Source organism: Ciconia boyciana, chromosome 1, assembly GCF_034638445.1.
Source record: "Ciconia boyciana chromosome 1, ASM3463844v1, whole genome shotgun sequence".
Classification (NCBI taxonomy): Eukaryota; Metazoa; Chordata; class Aves; order Ciconiiformes; family Ciconiidae; genus Ciconia; species Ciconia boyciana.
This window is the reverse complement of record NC_132934.1, coordinates 196,305,688-196,321,449: the sequence shown is the minus strand read 5'-3', so window position 1 is coordinate 196,321,449 and position 15,762 is coordinate 196,305,688. Positions and strand designations below refer to the sequence as shown.

The window sequence follows — 15,762 nt, the reverse complement described above, 5'->3', positions numbered from 1 at the left end:
ATGAATACACAGAGCACTGGTACAGGATCCATGCAGAGATACAAAATGGGGAAATTATTGTAGGGTCTTCCTAAAGAAGCTGAGAGACCTGCCCATTCATAGTTTCCTGATAGCACCTGGAAACCTGACAGCCTCGTCTGGGGTCTGATCCAGACCCAGAGGAGTAGGCAGGGCTCACCACCCCTGCCTCTGTCCGTGCTCGGGCCGGCAGTCCCAAAAGGGAGCAGTGGTGGAGTAGGAGGAGGAGGAGGAGACACAGCTCCTCGTACAGGCATGGCAGGATTGATGGTGCAGCATTGCCAAGAGTTTATGCTACACAGAAAGGCGACTTTTCTTGTTGATGAAGTGAATTCCGTACTTCAAAGAGGTGTAAAGAAGGGACATCACACAGGAAAAAGGAAAGTTTTGTTGACTCAGGTTCAAACATTGTGGCTGGATTCTCAGTCTAGAAATGACTAATAGCATCTGTTACATGCTTCTGCATCTTTAGTGCATCATACAGAATTTTTTTTCTTGTTTTCAGTTAAAACTACTGTTTTCATGATAAAACTAGGACAGTCAGGCTACTTTTACAGGGCTGTAAGCTGACTAGAAGTGCTTGCTTTGGTTGAGATTCTCACATGTAAGAAAATGACAATAAGCACAAATACCCCGTGCAGGAATGGCAGCAGGTACAGGAGAGAAAGTCCTGATCTGCAGGTGCTGTAAGCACCCAGCCATGACCTGGCAAGAACACCAGTTGAAAAGCCACGGCCTCTGCTTCCCACACCAGTCACTTCTGCATTTCCTAATAAAACCAGCTCTTCTCCCTTGGAGCATTTCTTAACACAAGCTCTTTTCACACATAATTGTACTTCTATAAAGAAATAAGCTCAAGAACTGCAGTTGTGAAGGACTATCAGATGTCGAAATTCAGCACCTGCATCCAGGAATCAATATAGCCTCAATATGACAGTCTGCAAAATCCCAAAGTGCCGGGAGCAGCATTATTTACAACTAGCCTTTCGTTGCTGATGCTGATGGCCAGACACTGTGGTACCCTGCTTTCTGCCCCAGCCAAATCACACTCAGCCTTTTTTCCTCCCCCTCCATTAACCGTGCTACCTTTCGCCTTGGAAACCAGCATCTCTGACTCCGACAATTCTGCTTCAGGGGAGCTAAATATACAATCTTTTTATTGTTCCACAAATACTTCATTTTAGTTTGGGCTGAAAACCCTGTCGACATATTTGGCCAAACGGTGCAATTAGGGATTCATACACCTCCAATTTAAATCTCCTTATGCAGGCGAGCGCAGCTGCAGACAGCTCCACCGCACGGCTGCCGAGCCCCCTGCTCCCTCCTGCCCAAGCCGGTGCCAGCGTGGCGGGGGCTGCCCAAGGCTCGCAGCCTGACGCTGGGCCAGGGGCACTCGAGGGCTATCAAATCTCATCGTCTTCTCACTCAGCAGGTAATAAGCTCAGTCCGTGATTCGGCAAATCCCACGGGCTTTCCTCAAGGAAAGGTCTGGCGAGTCGGGGAGCGTTCATGGCTATGAGAGTCCACTACGTTTGTGTGCCCTGAACGTTTTATACAGAAGGTCACCTTCTCTCTCCCCCTCTCTCACACACGTCCCAGGCATGAACGACTGCAACGTCCCGGAGGTGCAGGAGCTGAACCACTCATATTTAAATACCTACCAGCAGCTGAAAAGGTGAGTTGTGCACTCACAAGGTGAGTTAGATGCCAATTATGTTGTGCTCTCAGAAGCTTCATTATCTCCAGGCTCTTCTGTCTGCAATGGCCCACTAACATGAAAATTATTTTTGCCTTCGTTTTTCATTTTTCCACCCGAGAAAGGAGAGGTGTCTCTCCAGGTTTTGGAATCAGCCTGCAGGGATCAGACCTTCAGTTTTTCCCTGGCCGCAGCTACATTTCACCCTGGGGAGGATGGGAGGAAACTCCACATTGGCTTTCTGTTGGCCATCTTGTCCCTCTTGGAGCACAGGGAGCACCTACACCTGCCCTCCAGGCAACTATTTCCAGCAGAACTATTACCTGAAAAAAATTGAGTTGAGTAACTTCTGCACATTGGTTCCCCTTTCCAGGAAACGGGAGGAAAGTTCTTTGCTAAATCAAAGGGGAGTTAAAGATTCAGATACCACTATACCAACCCAACATCTTTAAGACCACATTTCCTTAAGCAGCTCGTGAACTTGTGCATGCAAGCCTTGCTGCAGCTGGATCCTCCCATATATGCAGGGAGCACAACCGTATACCACTGACAAGACAGCCCTCCTCAGAGGCAGGGTGGGTGTTTGGCACATACGCAGGTAGCAAGTCACCACACCTTCCAGCTACCTTAATTTCCAGAGGTAACAAGAGGGTTCCCAGTACCTGGCCACAGTCTCTGGGGCTTAACCGTTAATTTTCAGTTGATTAAAACAGCCAGGCACAGAAGCACACACAAAATATTTAACATGAACAAAAGCCTCCTCATAGCTTCAACCCACCAGGCAGAAGAAACTATGTCTTTGAAGAGTGAAACAAGCCATGTCACCACCCCGACCCCACTCCAGTCCCCACCTGGACAAAGCCCGGCAGGAGGCTGATGCCTTTGCTGGCTGGCAGCAGCTGCCGGGCCAACAAGGCAAACGAAAGCCACAGGCTCAGGGCTGGTTCCCCAGCAAGACCTTCTGGAGGCCCAAGTCCCCCCTCCCACTGGTGGCAGCATGCCTCTGGGGCACTCATGGGAGCATTTTGCCCCCGAGGAGGTACCAGCTCAGGCATGAGTGCTGGTCTTGGGGATAAGGGGCAGGCAGCAAGGCTGCTCCTTGGCAGACAGGCTGAGCCATGCAGCACTGCGGTAATCAAGCTTCTGAAACCGGGGCTGGAAGCAAAGACGAGCAGTTGTGCAGCCACGGGAAGCTGGCAGCAGTGGTCTGCACTGACTGCACTTCCCCAGTGGCTCTCCGAGCACAGGGCTGGCTCAGGGCATCCCAGCGCTGCAGTTACATCCCGGCCTCCCAACAGCGAGCTGAATATTATTCTCATCATGACAATCCTCGAGATGGTAAAATTGCATTGGCAGCTGAGCAGTCCCCAGGCAAGTCCCTCCCAGAGCAGCTCGGGGTGCTGGAGCTGGGGCTGGCGGTCCCAGCCCTGCCCTGATGTGACAAGGAGCTCCAGCAGCTGAGAGGAGGAGCATGGCCAGGTCCCAAACCACCTCCCTGTGCTCTCTTCCCCTGCCCATTCCCCATGGTCTCAGGGGCAGCCCCGTGCCAGCGTGGTGCTCACCTCAGCAGCGGGGGCAGAGCTAAGGGTGCTCCTGACCCACGTCTGCTCTCACGATTAGACCCGGAAAAGCACCCCAGGGGTTACAGCCTCCCTGCTGAAGGAGGGACAGTAGCTCCTACCAGTTTGCTCACCAGCGAGGTTCTTTGCTGCGACACTCAGTCTTGCCCAATTTGAAAGAAGCAGATGCAGCTGGAGCTGGGGCCTGGCCACAGTGTCATGAATAGTGGGTTTGCCCTTGGCTTGGAAGCTCAAAGCGCGTTCCTCTCCTCCAGGCAGTCCAGGCTACCCATCAACGACCAGAGCCACGGAGAAGTCCTGTTCACAGCTCAGCAGAGACTGCTGTAGAGGCACACTGCATCCACATCGGCGATGTCTTTTTCCAGTCCTTGCCATGGGACTCAGCTCAGTAGAGCGGGTGTCCAGTGGAGAGCACTGCTGTTTGCAGCCAGAAGAACCAGGCTGGGAGAAAATCAGAACAATGTGAAGCTTGAAGACTTTGCAGATGAAGCCAGACACGGTCATTGCTCAAAGGACAAGAAAAATAGAGTCTGAGGAAGGCTTCATATCCATTCGTTGAGAGAAGACCTTTCCCTGGGATGCTGGCAATCAGGGTGATCAGGAACCAAACGATTTGGCTGACATCGCTTAGTTAACGTAAGAGTGCAAGAGAAGACGCTTGCAAATTTGCTTTCTAGAAGAATACCCACTGAATTTACTTCACTGAAAGGCAGAACACTCAGCTGCTGGTACAGTCGCACGGATTTGGTAGAGTTCCCTCGCCTGGGCACTTGCTGACTTGCCACGCTGACATTTCCTCCCACGTAAAACCTATGTGCTTTTCATCTCGCACCAGTGTGCACAGTTGTGGTGCTGACTTTTCACTCAGCGAGGCTGCAGGGTGTGAGCTCCCTGCCAGCTCCGCTGCCTGCTACAGCAGAGCTGTAACCTTGGCAGCACCGGGGATTAACGATCCTTATTTAGGGACATGTGTGAGTGGCAGAAATTAAAGAACTGAAACTTAATCTTTAATTTAACCAGCATAGGTAATGGACAGATGCACATAACACAGGCACCAATATGTACTTCCCGTATTGGTCTGGAAGTGCAGTATCATCCATCCAGCATAGTTGACTTCCAGTATCACAGATTTATTTTTATATTATTATTTTTTTAAAAAAATCTAACCTCTACAGGTAGTTCCACTCTGTTACTCTGCCCCCCAATGACTGGTACAAGATCCCAACCCACTTTTTTGCCAGGCGATAACTGAAAGCCTCATGAAGCAACCAAATATCACCCCCTCCTGCCCCTCATTCACAGCCTTAGCCACAGCACCCTGGCAATTAGAGTTGCCACATTGTGGGCAGTGGTCACCTCTTTCTGGCATGGATAGCTGCTGGTAGGTGAATTTTGACCAGCCATTTAATGGCTGATCCTACAGTAGGCGTCTAAAACTTCTCCCATTATTTCTTCCCGATCTTTAGTTCAAAGAATAGATAAAAGACAGCACAAAAAGAAAATTGTTCTCTGTTTCATCCCATTACCCTGCCTCTATTAAAAAAAAAAAAAAAGTAGCTGAAGACTATTTTCTGGTAGAAGAGTCAAAACATTTACTACCTATAAATTCAGCATCCTCTGAATTGATAAAAGCAGGGTGCTTTCATCTGGCACTGCTCAAGAGGCATTAACTCCTGCCCTAAGGAACTGCAGTTCACATTCTCCACCAGCTAAACACAGTAACTTATTCCCTCAAGCCTGCTCCAGGAAAGCACAAACATCACCTTGACTCTGACCAAAAGTTCTTCTCAGGAAGCCAGGTTTGTACAGATAAACTCTTTCCAGGGTACACAATACGCTTGTCCTGCACAGATTGGGGCTCATGTTATGCAGTTGCTTGTACATAATGGAGGTGGTAATGTGCCAGAAGTACTTTTCCCCTAAGAGCTGCGCTCTTCATTGAAAGTTAACATAATGGCTGAAGGACAAAAAATTACTACCTTGTTGAGAAAAAGTTTGGCATCACTAATTATGATAATTCTGGAAATTCTATCAATTTTCTTTGATACAATGATCCATTTTCCTTTTAAATCTTGCTCAGCTTTTCTCCTCAAATTACTTCTGGTGGAAGTGGGTACCATTGATTTCATGAAAAACATTTCTATCGGATTTGAATTTGTCACCTCTGCTTTAAAGACAAATGTAAAAACTAGGCCAATAAAGCCACAAGACAAAAATAGAAGTTCTCCATCCATTTTCTCTGTTAGTCATAACTGTAGCTATTTTAATCTCTCATTCTCTTCAATCCCTCTATATTTCTGCTGTCTTATTATTTTGATATCATTTTCCAAACCCTAAGGAACTTGCAATACAAAGTGTTTGCCCATGATGCTCAGAACTCAGTCCCGGACTGATCTGGGTAATTTTAAAACTCAGAGTTGTGTGAGTACTTTGCTTTCTCTAACTATGCCATCCTTTACATTCAAAATTGAACTTCATTTGTCACTGTGATCCATTCCATGAGCTTGATAAGGTACCACTAAATTTTCCTTATTTTTTGTGATATTGACTTCAATGACCTTCACCATTTTCTATTTCACTGGTCATTCCTTTTCCAGATTAACTAAAAAAAAAAACACCTTATCAATTAAAAAAACCCAAACTATAACATAAAAAACATAACTATTGGAAAAACACAGAGCATAAAGAGGTTTTTGTAATTTTACAGTCTAGTATACTAAATTTCTAAGCATATTAGCTATTACATTGTAAACCTCTTCACAGGTATGTACACATGGCACAGAAGGACAAGTATGCTACTACCTTATGAGGATTTTAGCAACTTATTGTCATGAACCATATATTACTGTCAGCCTCTTGAATAACAAAAGGCCTTTTACTGTGCTCTGAAAACAAGCTTGATACTGACAAGTTATGGCCAAGATAAGTACTTAGAGTATCTAGGAAGAATCTAAGAAGAAATAAAGAGGGTAGGAACCCTCCTTTAAGAATCGTAACAGATTTTGGCATTTCCTCCGATTTAACCACGGAAGTCCCATCGGTTTCAGTGTTGCAACTGCTGTTAATGGTCAATTCAGACAGCATATATAACTCAAAGTCTGCTTAAGCTTACCTATTTAATTAGCAGAAAGTTAGTGAGAGAGTTTTAGATGGAGAAGTATCTCCATCTTCCTATCTGCTTCTTGAAGTAAGGTTTGTATAACAAATCTTACCAGAGCACATGCAGAACCACAAAATACACAAGCTTTACTTCCCCGAAGAGCAGCAGCAGAAAATCCTGACTTTTGGCCAGCCCAGAAACAGCTGCTTTCCTTCTTACCTATATGAGAGGAAGGAAGCTTTTTCAGAGCACCGTATATTTCTCTTCTAAATTAAATCACTGTTCCTCCTGTTGTAAATGCAGTGTACTAAGGAAAGCAGACTGCAGAGATCACCACTGCATTAATATTGATACAGCAGCTTAGCAAAGCCTTTAACATTACAGTGGCCATCCTTTCTTCCTCCAGCAGCTGAGCTAATCCCCAAAACTGTTTCAACAGTCTTATTTTTGCTATCATTTAAGAGAACAGAAGTTACAGAGTACTTTCATTGCTACCAGATATTATTCCTCACATGTGTGAATAATAATTTATGACTGATAACACACACAATGGTATGGGAGACAGATGTGGTCCCTTCATGGTATTTCAGAATACGAAGGGCTCCAATTCATCCTCTCCTTCCCTTCCTTTGCGACATCTATCAACTCATCCACAGGGAAAATACCATTTCTATCCAACAGTGAAAATCAAATGTCAAACTCTTCAACGTATTATCAGACTGTCCAACAGCCTGACCCTGCAAAGACTTAGCTTTAATCTTTATGGGCTGCAAGTATCCTCTTGACTCCAATCAACGTAGAAGAGAAGCATATGTGTGAACTTTAGCAAGGCTGAGGAATCCAGGATTAAGAGCTACTGCTTTTGGTTTGGCAAATATACAATCCACAATACAAAGCATCCAAGGAAAAAAGAACAAATCTTTTAGCAATTCTCCCCCACAGTTTTCCACCAGCCTCACACCACAACAGAAATGCTCTGCAATGGGCAGAACTCTGACAATTTGCAGGAAAATTAAGGCAACAGTTCTATGGCTTTCTGCAGGAGTTATTTTGGCAAGCTCACACTTTAAATGCCAAGCAGCATTTAAGGATTTGCTTGGACAGGCGCATATAGGCATCTTATTCATCTCAACAAAAGGGAACTCCACATACTTTCCTATTCAGGCTCACCAAATATTTTAACCAGAAGCTACTGGATTTTCATGTATTTATACTGTATTAAGTACCTAGCTACTTTTTCAAACCAAGATTACGTTTCGAACATTCATTTTTCAAAATCAATGCACCTGAAAGATTTGTTTAACTAACAAAACATGTCCTGCCTCAGCCTGTTTCTTTTTCTTGTATTGTCATAGCCATTTCCCATCTGAGCCCGTGTTACTTAGGTGGTCAGCATTTTGGAAAAGGGAAGTTTTATTTTATAGTTAAAGATGATAACATGCTACTAGTAGCGTTCTCAAGCTGATGGTTATCAAACTTCTTTTTAAAAAAAATAAGAAGGTTTGTATCCCTGTAGTTACTTATTCAGCAACTACACTGCAGAGCACAAGGAAATCCCCCCCAAGATTCATTTAGGCAATGAGCACATAATAATGCTGTCATCCGAGTTCCCAGTGCCCTAAGAGGTATGCGTATGCTCTTCGCTGTAAGTGAAGACTACAAAAACTTACAGTATGAGCACGTAACTTCTGTGAGGTACACCAGGGCGTGACACAGCTATACATTTGCAACTGTCCATGCTCGCATTCTTCCCTGACAGAAAAAAATCCTCTAGGCCACTTCTTTTGACATGAAAGGAGGAAAACAAAACTGAAGTGATAAATCCCATTAGCAGTTTCCAGCAGGTTTTGGCCTCCTGTCCCCGCCTTTTTTTTTTTTTTTTTAATAAATCAAATGGAGTCCTTACTTAGTTTCCAGATTAAGAAGTATTATTAAAAGTAGTTACAGACCCAATTACAACCCTTAAAACACCACCAAAATGCACTACAATATTCTTTTATTTAGTTTACAGAAGAGTCTATCAGTACAGGTTGCAGAAAGAAAATGTTTAGTGCTATTTACAATTTGTTTTAAAACTCTGCTCTATACAAATTTAATTCTGATCAGTATGAACAATATTTTTGTAAATCTACTGCATATAAAGCATTTCATCAAAGCAGTAACAATGAATAAAATAACCTGATTACATTTGAATGATGCCAATCATTCGAAAAAACGATTACACAGAACATCTGTAAGAGTTGTGGACACTTAAGTACAGAACACAATGTCAACCTGTGACTCATTTTTTTTAAAGGCTAAAGCTATTTATATGGAATATTGTTCTATTATACTACACGCCAATCTATATTTAACTTCTATAGTTATGTATTTTATAAGATTTTTATTAAATATATTCTACACATATTTGTAATTTCACCCAGGAAGAATTCCTCCCCAGTGAAAAAATATAAAATCTTTTATATTTTTTTATTTTTATTTATTTTTATTTTTTACAGGTTTAGATGAAACTAGCTCATGCTTTAGTGCTGTGCAAATTTCTTTAGCATATCAACATTTAAATTATTGATATGAAACAAAAGAATGGCATCCTTTTTAATTATGTATGCCTTCAAAAATCAGCTTCTGATTTTAATACAATTGCAAGCACTAATACCAAATGCAGATTACGTAAAGAAACAAAACTAGTACTATGGCAGAGGTTTTTCTTTTTGCCTTTTAAACTTTAATAATTCTTTTGAAGTCTCTAATGACTAAGCATGACACTGGACACGAAGGTACAGATGAGAAAATGACTGAAAAACACCAATTGCCAATATTCAAATACATAAAATTGATTAGTAAATGATGTTTTCTAACATTTATGCACAATAATAAAAGCCTATGAACTACAGGAAATTACCCCTCCCATATTAAGGCTAGGAAATGCACTCTCTGCACTTGTTTGTGCTGTCTGAATAAGCACTCAACTAACATACGAGATCAGAGTGCACGCAGTAACGAAAAAAATCAGTTTCATCAGCCCTCTACAGAGTGCTTTTAAATTACAGGCACATAGTTTTTTTTGTTTGTTGCAGTGAAAATATATATAGTTAGACTTGGTTTAGTTAGTATTCTGTGCCAGTTCGGCCACCAAGGTTGACTTAGGTAGAATTGACTTACAGTCGATTTAACAGTTTTTCCTTTGATTTGGCCATAGTGAGAGTTGTTTTAATTATAGATCTTCTATTTTCCAGTGTTGTATTATACATTGTATGTTATTACTAGGTGTCTCAAATATTGTTAGAGATTGTTGATGAGAAATATACTGTCAACCATATTTAGTGCAAATTGCATCTAGAAAGCTTGACTGGTTAGATCTGGTTAATGGAGATTTTTGTGGTAGCAAAATGATTCCTGCTATGGAAAAGAACACATTAACTTTTCTGGAGATTGAATTTTTTCAAGAACTGATGTACTTTAAGATTATTCAACAAACAAAAAGCAGGAATTTAAAACAAACAAACAATGAAAGTGTTCATAGATCTTTCTCAAAAAAAAAAAAAGACTAATGAGACAGTGTTCGTGTAATATTTCAGTTCCATGGATTTACAGACAGGCTCTTCCTACAGGTGTTTGAAGCAAGGTAGGGCCTCTTCTATTCCAGCAGCATGAAAGACAAAGACTATATTACATCACACTTAGCAGGTAAAGCTAACAGGGTTTACAGGATTACACAGCAATTGCTTTCTCCAGTTTTTTCACGGTTCCTTTGACCTGTGGAGCAAGAAGAAAGTTCTGCTTACATGCCATTTCTAAAGCATTTGGGTTGTTTTGTGTGTGCGTAAGCTTGATACAAGTATGTTTTTTATTATTTTTAGTTAAAAAAATCATTTATTATACATATGCATACATAACTGAAAAATAAATCAGGAGTAGTTTTTAACAATAAAACTGAAAGCTTTTAAGGTTTGAAGTAAATGTCTCCACTCTACAAAAATGCTAAACCAGAAAGTTAATTTCTCAGTTTTCTATAAACAACATGTACAAAAGTATTCCATTACTTGCTTCACAAAAGACTACAATGACTTGACTTTTCTCTACTATGAAATACTCAAAAAGCCTGTAAGAGATCTGACTGCTTTGCCATGTACTTCAGTAAGAAATACCTCTAGTGCACAGCGTACCTTGAGAGTTTGGCTCTGGCAATGTCTCTCTAGCCACCAAATGCATCACTGTTGTTTTGCCAAAAGGAAGTTTCAATGCTGCAAAAGGAGAAAGGGAGATTTACTAATACCTTACAGCAGTCTTCTTTCTTCGAAACACCCAATTGAAACTAACTATAATTGGATTAGCATCTGTTCAAAAGTTCATACTGTTAGGTTTGAACTGCTTACTACATAGATTTATAAAGGCATTTCTGGCTAAAGTTTTGTAGATCAGGGTCTTGGGACCTGATAATAATCACTCACTTAAAACATTGTGTTGTTAGAGACATGATATTCCTGTTAGGAAACTTAGCCTTCCTCTTTTGAGTAAAAGTAGAAGTGGGCATTCATGCCAAGACTCAGGTGCTAAGCACTCTTTATTGATAAGGATGCAAAAAAGTGGCCAATTCAGCCACTAAATTGTTACTCCTGAGACATCAAAACACTGAGCCACTAGCAAAACAGATTTTCCTAAAACGTACTTTGATCCATGAGACAGATTTTCCACAATACAAAATGTCTGCATCTTGCCTTTTAGTATTAATCTGTAACATCAGCTGCATGTGAAAAATATCTGATTTAAAATGTTTTAAATGAGATAAGGTAGTTCTCACAATGCTGCCTTTGTGAGCTTTAGTAACACAAAATAACAAAATTGGGGCTTTCCACAATTTGTTATGCCTGTTTTTGAAACTAAAATGATCATTTTCACATTCTGATTTAAGTATACCAACACAGTGCTTTATTTATGGTTTTAGCACTGTAGTATAATATTTACCAAAACTTCTAGTCTCCTTGAAATGAAAGGATTCTCTGTTGCTCATTATATTTAGCAGATTCTCATTGCCAGATTCAATATTCTGAACTTTGACCTCTACCAATTATTTGGGTGAGGGAGTTATTTTTACAAGTTCTTTACATAGCTTTAGTTTTGTTTCCTCTGTCCAACTCCTAAGAGTAAGCATCTTTCTTGATTACTTTTCTGAGAAATGTAAGGTAAAGACCCTCTGTCTAAGTTTTGTCCTCCCCTCCTGCTTATAGAGGAAAAAAAGTTAGTGATAAATGTAACAAGAATTTAACCCTAAATACACAAATCATTCTGACTTGAGTAGAATTTGTCCTCTCAAATTCAATTTACATCTTCTATTTTCACATACTGTGCACCAAGGCATTTTAAGTGAATAAATGAATAATGAATGTCCAATAAACCTGAAGGTAATTGAAGAGAAAAATGCCTCTCTCTCTATTTTAATCACTACAGCATAGATTCAAAATTCAGTAATAAAAAAATAACTAAATAAACCCAGTATTTGGTTACTACATGTATTCAGTACAAGCCCAGCTACAACACTGCTATTAAATCATGTTCATTGCCTACGTATGTCTTTGAAAAAATGCAAGTTATGATTAAAACGCAGGTGTAAGCATACAGAGGGATACACAGCTCCACAAGCTTCTTTAAAGTAGCTGTTCTTTGGGAAAAGCCATCTCTATGGAAAGTCAGATCCGAAAGTTGCTTAGTTTACTTGAAGCACTGCCTGTGCCTGCAACTAGAAGCTATTGATAGCTTAAGGTCTGACAAGGATGAAGTATTTTGGGTACTTGATTCTGTGATACAACTGAAAACTCTGCAAAGAGCATATTAACAGTCTGTAAAACTCAATGGAAAAGGATTGTCTTCATGACATAAACTCTTAAGAAGCCATTACAGAAAGAGCAAAATATTACAAACTAATCACATTAGGGACATCTTTCATAATAAAGACACTTGAGGAGACTTGATTGGATCGAGCTGTGGAGATTAATTATTTACAGTAATCAAGTAAAAGTATGCTAATATTTCAATTAACTAATTCCAGCTAGTAGTTTGCATAGTTCACACAAGTTCTTATGAGCAATTTCCAACTTCTTGCTTGGAGCACCATTACAGAATCTGAGCACCCTAACCTATGCTCAGTAATCCTTTCTTGCTCTTGTCTCGTTCTCTCACCCCTTTCTCTTGCTTAAACTAAACTTTTATTTAATCCCTTTCCCGTCTGTTTAATTACACTTTTATTCCACTTTTTCTATTGTCAGAATTTACTTTTCACCAGGGTGGGTTGGCTTCCCTTCCCCTCTCCCCAGTAAATAAGGAAGTAAAATGTTGCTGATTACCATTATCTAACAAGAAACAGAGAACTGTCAACTATGTATTACCTCCCTAATTAATATTATTTCAAATGCAAACTGCAGACCAAATATTTGGCTAAAGGATGAAATTTCCTGTTGGAAGCTTAACAACAGACTCAGCCTTGCTAGCTAACTCCCCAACCCTTCACACAGGCAGGACACAACAGAAGCATGGCTCAAGCACCGCAGGCAAGAGTGCCACAGCAAGCTTTACAGAGGGGTCTATTTTTCTTTACCACTTCCAATGCCATTAGCTCTACTGTTCTTGTAGTGACAGTCCATTCAGAGAAGCTGGCAAAAGAGATTGTTTCTTTAAAGTAAAATTTTCCACTCAAAAGGCAGTTTTTCCTATCAATTTGTCATTTGTGATGCTTCTTAGTTTAAAGGAGTCTCAAATTCGTAAGACACCATGTAGACATGTGAGGTTACAACTAGAATATTACAATGTCATTTTTAAATGTGAACAAAAATGGACTCCTGTTAAAAAAGAAAACACCAAACTGTTTCCTTGGAAACTTTTGTTTCACTAGTTGATAAAGTGACTTTCAGTACACAGTAGGTCCAAATTCCAGTCAATATTTCCTAATCACCTAACGTAAATAAAACACTAGGTGCTATAACTCAGTTAGAGAGCTGCAGATAGAAACGCTTAATGGAACTGTATTGTAACAGCGTAAGAAACTAAATATTGTATGTAGGAAGAAATTCCCTCCCCCTTCCAGCCCCTTCCCCCTTTTAAAGATAACTAGTTCACTTAGGGTTACATCTAATGAACACCACAAACTGAAGTAACAGTCTTTTCAGGCTGCTTCATGAATTGCTGTTCCCCTTTCAGCAGTGTAATCTTACTCCAGATAATTTCATTAGTACTAAAGTAAGCCAATGTTTTAGGAAATATTTTTCTTAAAACAACACAGCAACAAAAAGATCTTTGAAAAACACTAATATACATGTAAGATCCTTAGGGTAAAATCATGATGATTAAATTGCAACGCATGAATGATTAAGAATGAACTAAAATGCCCTGAACCCAAGTAAGTGTTCAAAATCCATAGACCTGAGTTAATGCAAGAGTCAACAGCATGCAGCTATTATTTTTCAGCTTAACTCATTAAACAATATATTAAATATATTAAATATTCAAAGTTGTTTCGGATTTAGACAAATGTCACTAAAGGGAACAAGCACTGGTGATCAAGAGCAACACCTAGAGATGAATGGCAAAGAAAATCCCATTTAGCTATCCTTGCCTGGAAATGGTAGGGTAAGACTAGCATCTCTAACTGCAGAGATGATCCAAGACTTAATATTTGTCTTTCAACCCCACTCCAACTACTACTACCTGCACTCACTGGCACCTGGTAAACATACAAATTAAAGAGTGAATAAAAATTTCAGAGTTCTCCCAGCTGAATTGACAATGATCTTGTTTGTATATATAGCAGCATTAAAAATTGATTTATATGGAGAGTAAATCTATTCTAAAAGGACATCACTAGCCAACATCGGTAATGGTAGAAAGCAAATCAATGGCTGTACCATCCCAGTCACCTCTTCATGGAAAGATCACCATAAACAGTCCAGAAATATTATTTTCATGTTCATCTTAACTTTAAAGACATTTCGTTGGTGATTTTGTATTATAGTCTCCTCTCTGTATTGCACTCAAGTACCAAATGTGTGAACAATCTGAACATACAGAGAAAGTGGAAGTATTAATTTATTTTTAAACTGGCACAGAGAAGAGTGTCATTTTTTTTAGTCATTGATACAGTTGATATTCACACTGTCAACTTTTATCTACAAAAGGAAAGATTATCGTTACGAATTTGTGTCATATCTCTATCAAAGATACCCATCCAAATACATAATTGTGGGAAAACACTTGCCACAAGGGGGCATAGTTGAATTGCATTTCCTTAGCATATGAAGTGAGGCCATTTACTTTTGTTTTCGCATAACTATGCAATTGTATCCCTGGGAGAGCACTGGACAGCAAGAATGCTTCCCCTCATTCTCATTCATAGGGTGTCTTCCTTCATTGCACTAACATTTAAAGTATTGTTTAACCAATTATCATAAAGCTTATCAAACATTTTAAAATACTTAAGACATTTATGAAGTAGCTTACCCTGCAAGTGCAGTGTAAGAGAGGTGGAACAAAATATTGCATTTAGAAAGACGACAAATAAAAGCAGCATTACTGATTCTTTATGCAAGAGAAGACTTGACTGAGCAGGTGGTACCTCCCGAAGTTTAACAACTAGCCATAACAAGATACAATGTCACTCTATGCAGAGAAAAAGTAATATATAGCAAGCCATACTGTGGTCTTGAACAGTAAAGTAGTGTTTAGTGCACTGTAAAAAAATAGCCCCTCTGCCTGGCTGTAACATGCATATTGAAAATTATTTTCATACCTCCTAATGTCACATTGCCATGAAGAAACCTCCCTTGATAAATAAGTCGCAAGATATTTGGACTGCTGACTTGTTCTTCTTCCCAATCTGAAAAGAAGGGAGAGAATTTTCAGTTACATTGTAATAAAAACATCTTTTGTTATTTCTCTCACCTTTACCCAGGAAGAAAACTAAGAACAGGACTCCTTTGCATGAAACACTAAAGAGAGAGCATAAGCTGAAGATACAGAAAGATAATTCAAGGCTAGCACTCCTGACATCTATTCTTAAGTTTATTATTTGACATTGGGCATTGAAACACATAATTTTATGCCTGCAAGTATAAATATTACTAACTTACTTCATAGATTGCATGAGATATTTAACACATACACAAGCCCTACACAAAATATTTCATAAATGCAAGTTGCTTCCTCAGGCTTCGTATCCACTTGGCTAAAATTGCCTTAATTTCTTTCCATTCAGAAGATTCTCAAGCCTCACCAGCTAACTGTCTAACTGGAGCTGTTCTCCAGCAATGGGAAGCAGCCACATGCACAGCAAAATTGCACGTGATGGGTCATTTGCAAGAGGATTCTCAGATCACAGCACT

The 15,762-nt window shown here is 40.1% G+C and overlaps 1 protein-coding gene across 2 annotated transcripts in view; it reads right to left on the bottom strand.

Annotated features, from left to right (window-relative positions):
* Nucleotides 1-8,340: 8,340 nt before the first annotated feature.
* UBL3 (ubiquitin like 3) overlaps nucleotides 8,341-15,762 on the bottom strand; it is a 58,674-nt gene continuing 51,252 nt past the window's right edge. The window contains exons 4-6 of one of the 2 annotated variants that reach the window (XM_072850415.1): nucleotides 15,171-15,257; nucleotides 10,561-10,638; nucleotides 8,341-10,150 (exon numbers count right to left, since the gene is read on the bottom strand). In XM_072850415.1, the coding sequence (XP_072706516.1) occupies nucleotides 10,098-10,150; nucleotides 10,561-10,638; nucleotides 15,171-15,257 (218 nt within the window). In that variant the 3' untranslated portion in view covers nucleotides 8,341-10,097. The remainder of the gene's footprint in view (nucleotides 10,151-10,560; nucleotides 10,639-15,170; nucleotides 15,258-15,762) is intronic. The other variant, XM_072850414.1, reaches the window with a different exon arrangement.